The sequence below is a fragment of the Chelonoidis abingdonii genome, unplaced genomic scaffold, assembly GCF_003597395.2.
Source record: "Chelonoidis abingdonii isolate Lonesome George unplaced genomic scaffold, CheloAbing_2.0 scaffold1719, whole genome shotgun sequence".
In the NCBI taxonomy this organism is placed as follows: Eukaryota; Metazoa; Chordata; order Testudines; family Testudinidae; genus Chelonoidis; species Chelonoidis abingdonii.
In genome coordinates, this window is record NW_027425980.1 from 1 (window position 1) to 4,939 (window position 4,939).

At 40.7% G+C, this 4,939-nt stretch overlaps 1 protein-coding gene across 1 annotated transcript; it reads left to right on the forward strand.

Moving 5' to 3' along the window:
• Nucleotides 1-6: 6 nt before the first annotated feature.
• Nucleotides 7-4,414, forward strand: LOC142046073 (interferon-induced very large GTPase 1-like; the record flags this gene model as incomplete). The annotated part of the gene is given in 4 exon segments (XM_075061463.1): nucleotides 7-4,051; nucleotides 4,054-4,119; nucleotides 4,122-4,360; nucleotides 4,363-4,414. Coding segments are annotated over 4 exon segments (4,402 nt in total), but the record flags the coding sequence as incomplete, so codon positions are not given.
• Nucleotides 4,415-4,939: the final 525 nt, after the last annotated feature.

A 4,939-nucleotide genomic window follows, 5' to 3' on the forward strand; every position in this document is an offset into this window, starting at 1 on the left:
GATGATTTTAGTGAGGGAGCCAATGAATCTGCTACACATCAGGGACACATACACCCAATGGATATCCAGATGGCAATTTTTCATTGTGCAGATGATTTCATGAGACAATATGTTGCAACAAAGCTGGCTTTCTGTCAGTTTGCACTCCCACTTCTGGTGCCAAATCCTTGTACTTCACAAATAGAATTCCCTCTTTGGACCCTTAACCAAGTTAAAAAGAGCTGGAAAAGTACTGAGAAATCAGGAGTTGAGAGTACCATTCAAAATTATAAAAACAAACTGATTTATCAAGCAGATACACCTGTGGTGTCCTTCACACGGATTGGCAATTCACCTCATTGCTCTAAGTCTCAGATCCTGAATGCTCTGCTGAGTAAGCACAAACATGACATTTTTTTCCACCGTCACTGTAGAGGCAGCAGCAAAGATTGTGTCCTGATGAACGGGGTTGTGGAAATCTCCTGGTACTGTCGAGGAGGAAAGGATGATGACAGATTTAACAACAGTGTCGCATTCACAAACCTGCATGGGGATGCACGAGAGCACAAGCAACAAGTCACATTTTTACAGGCGATCGCTTCTATAAATGTGGTTCTCTTGTCAGATACAGATCAGCATGACAAAAGGGGCAAGCAAATTATCCGTGATCTTTGGCAATCTCAAAAGCCTTTGATCTGCCTTTTTGCTGAAAAAGAGAACATTGTGGCTGGTAAATCGAGTCAGAATATAAAAATAGCCATCAAGAACAGAAATGAGGCAGAATTAATAGATTTAATAACAGCAACAATCAGAGATTTTCTGGCAGGCTCAGTTGCCACTTGTAGTCTTGAGGCTTGCGTAAAAACTGCTCGCGAGCATGGCTTCCTCATTGATGAAGACAAGGAAGAGTGCCAGGAAGCCAAGTCAAAGGCACAGGCATTGATGGTCCTCTTGAGAAAGCATAGCTTAGCAAGCATGAAGGAAGAGCTATTGCCTCTTCAAGGAGAGTTATGGCACAAGTGGTGTAAGAAAGATAAGGAACTTACCCGCTTGCATGATAAAAAGAACAGAAGCATTGAACAGCACCGGAGCCAAATTGAATCAGATAAATATGCAATACGACGTGATCAATTAATTAGGGCATCCCCCCTCAATAACCTAATGAAGTCAGTGCTTAAATTTCTCCAGTCACATCCAGAGGCCACTAAAAAGTACTTCCTGCAATGGATGAAAGTATTTATGGATGAATTGTCCTCTGACCGCCTTACAGATCTTCACCAGAAATACCACAAATTATGGTCTGAAATATTGATAAAGAAAAAGGAAGAAAATAAGTTGAAAACTAGATTGCAAAATGATTTAGAAAATCTCTCAGCTGAGATAAATAATTCTACAATAGGTCTTGAACACATTTTGAGAGAGGTAGGTCAGATTTATGAAGCTCTGGATGCAATGGTCCAAAAGGATAAATGTTTTCTTGAATTACCTCAAATTGCAGCTGACCTGATGGTTTCAGGTTATCCCATTGAGCTGATGGACGGTGATGCTTCATACGTGCCATTAAAATGGGTTGGAGCAGTTTTTGACTCATTAATTGAGAAGCTAGGAGACAGAAAAGTGTTTGTTCTTTCTGTTCTTGGCATTCAGAGCACTGGAAAATCAACACTACTGAATGCCATGTTTGGTCTTCAGTTTAGTGTCAGTTCAGGGAGGTGCACCAGGGGGGCATTCATGCAGCTGATTAAGGTGGATGAGAACCTCCAACAGGATCTGAACTTTGATTACATACTTGTTATTGATACAGAAGGGCTCCGGGCCATAGAGATAGCCAATAAGTTGTCCCTTAATCATGATAACGAGCTAGCCACCTTTGTCATTGGGATTGGCAACATGACTGTGATAAATATCTTTGGAGAGAATCCTTCAGAAATGCAAGATATCCTGCAGATCGCTGTCCAGGCATTTCTGAGGATGAAGCAAGTAAAGCTCTCCCCAAGCTGTTTGTTTGTGCACCAAAATGTTGGAGAAATAACTGCAAAAGAACAGAATATGGAAGGACAAAGACGCCTCCAGCAAAAGTTAGATGAAATGACAGTTACTGCAGCCCAGCAAGAGTTCTGTGATGTTACCTGCTTTAGTGATGTTATCCGATTTGATGTGAATGACCACATTTGCTACTTTGCTCATCTCTGGGAAGGGAACCCACCAATGGCACCTCCTAACCCCAGCTACAGTCAAAATGTGCAGGAACTAAAGAGCAAGATTCTCATGGCTGCCAAAAAGGAGTCTCAGGGCAGTGTTTTAAGGCTTTCGGGATTAAAAGTCCGAATCGGCGATTTGTGGAAATCTTTGTTAAATGAGAACTTTATTTTTAGCTTTAAGAATACGCTGGAGATTGCGGCCTACAACAGGTTAGAAACAATGTTTAGCCAGTGGACCTGGGAGCTGAGAAGTCACATGCTAGAGCTGCAGACAAGACTAAACAATCAAATCAGGAACAGAGAAATGCTCCATATCACCAGAGAAAGCCTTGAAGAAGGAGTTAAAGAAAAATATGGTGCCATCATGGATCAACTTGAAAAGTATTTCAGTGAAGACCCAGATGCTGAAATATTGATTCAATGGAAAGCAAGCACAGAAATTAAACTGAAAGATCTTAAAATGTCACTTATTGATGAAACTAAGAGGAAATCTGAAGACCTTATCAGACTAAGGAAGAACCAAAGCAAACTGGATGAAAAGAAGTCAGAATATGAAAATGAGCTATTCAAAAGGAGCAAAGAGCTGGCTCTGTCATTAAAGGGCAAGAAATTGAGTGAAAATGAACTGAGAGAGAACTTTAACCAGCTATGGGGAAAATGGGTCTGTGAAGTGTCCTCTGATGCCCCCGCTGCTAAGGAGCCTAACATCAGGGTTGATATAGAAAACATCCTGCTTGAGCGTTTTGACCCAAAATCTGTTATAGCAGAAAAAATTAAGGCCTGTTCTAGCAAGAATAGGTTTTCCACTGATTTTTCGAACCATATCACCATAAAGAGAACATGGTACGGACTGAAGAAGACTTTAGAGAAGTGTGATAGAGACACCATAGAGCAGATTACAGGATGCATCACACAGGGGGTCAAAGAAATGATCGATAGCAAAGAGCAGCAGAGACTGGATTACAATGCAAGTTACATTCACGAAATACTGAATAAAATAAGACAAGAGGTGGACTCTGCAGCTACTACCCCAAAGTACACATTTAATAACGATTACATAATAGATTTATCGGTATTTTTATGCAAAATGGCAGCAGAAAGGTTTAAAAACATGCACAGGGCATTTCAAAAAGCAAATGATCCAACTGTCTACCTGGAGAGTAAAAGAGAAGACTTCTTCAAGTGTTTTCAGATTTCCTGCCAAGGAGCAGCCTCCATCACAGCATTTGCTGATTTCTTATGCACCAAGCTTGCTGCAGCTCTCCGCCAGGCAGTCTATGACAAGACTGCCATTGACATAGCCAGTGAGATGAAGTCTGTGATTCCAGCTTTCAATGGGAACAGATTGAAACTAGAAAACTATAGTCTCATGTATCTGGCAGAGAAGGAAGACTTTAAGGAGTACAAGCGATACATTCAATCCCCAAAAGACTTTTTAGAGGATTTTATCAAGCAGTATGTTGATGATTATTGCTTAGACAAGAACAATCCAAAACTGAAGAGTTTCCTAAACAATTCCCTTGATTCTTTCCATACTCTTGTCCTTTCAGCTATTCGCGACTCAACTGAAGTTACTAAAGACAGAAGTGGCAATGTATCCTTATGGCTGGATGAATTTTGCAAGAGACTGCTACAGCATTTAACCCTTCCAAGAAGTGATCTAAAAGGCATTGAACATCAGGAGGTAACAGACATAGAGTTTCTTAAGGAAGCAATGAGTAAAGCATTAGCTCCTGTGGTAGAAAATCTGAAAAAAGACTTTGCTGCCATTGATATGGGGCCATTTCAAAGAAAACCACACAAAATACTAGCTGAACAGCTCTCTGGATGCTGGAGCAGGTCCGTTTTGCAAAGTTGTTGCACAAATACCATATTAACCATGATGAAGATCACAGTGTTCCTTTCCATCGTCCTCAAGCTACAACTGGCATCCACTGGTATAAACAAATCATCTAGTTACTGACATTTGTTCTAGTCTTGTAGAAGTGATGCTTATTAGGCGTGTAGAGAGACCACAAATTCCATCAAGAATTATCGGGATGCAGGACTCGTTATTCCAAGTGGAGCATCACACTGACACCTCTGTGCAGCCATACTGGAAATGGTTTGTGTGCCATTTCAGGGCTGAGCAGGAGAGTCAGGCACTGGGGAAATTTGAAGGCAAAGGGGAGATCCCTTCCTCAGTGGAAACAAAATTACAAAAAAGGATGTCCTCTCTGAGCTGAAAAGCAGTTGTAAGTTAGTCAGAGGAAAATTTCAAAGCTTGATAGCAAATTGTTGTTCTTGTTGAAAGTGTATGAAACAACTGTGTTTCAAATATTATTCTTGTGTTTTGATTAGGGAGATCATCATCCAAGGTAAACATATTTAATCCCCCAACAGAACTCAGAGAAATAAGACTATTTCATTTCAAGCGCACAGTATGTAGTTGCATCATTATAACATCAGAGCCCTGTACGCTTTCCCAACTACAGTGATCGAATCACCTAAGCGTATAAAAGAAAATTCCTGCTGGGAACATATTATGAATGATTAACTTGCTCCAGCAAGAAATGGCCAGAATGAAGAGCAAAGAGAGGCATTAGTACATACCATTTTTATAAAGGTTATGATCTGAGCCATTTCCTGTGAGAATTATCTTTGACTTTAACCCAAGGAAAGCAGGTATTAAAAAAACAACCTGGAATGCTCTAAAACCAATGGTGGATGGCATCAGACACCGTCCTTTACTGGCAGCCTGCTTCAGAATGGGCCAGATT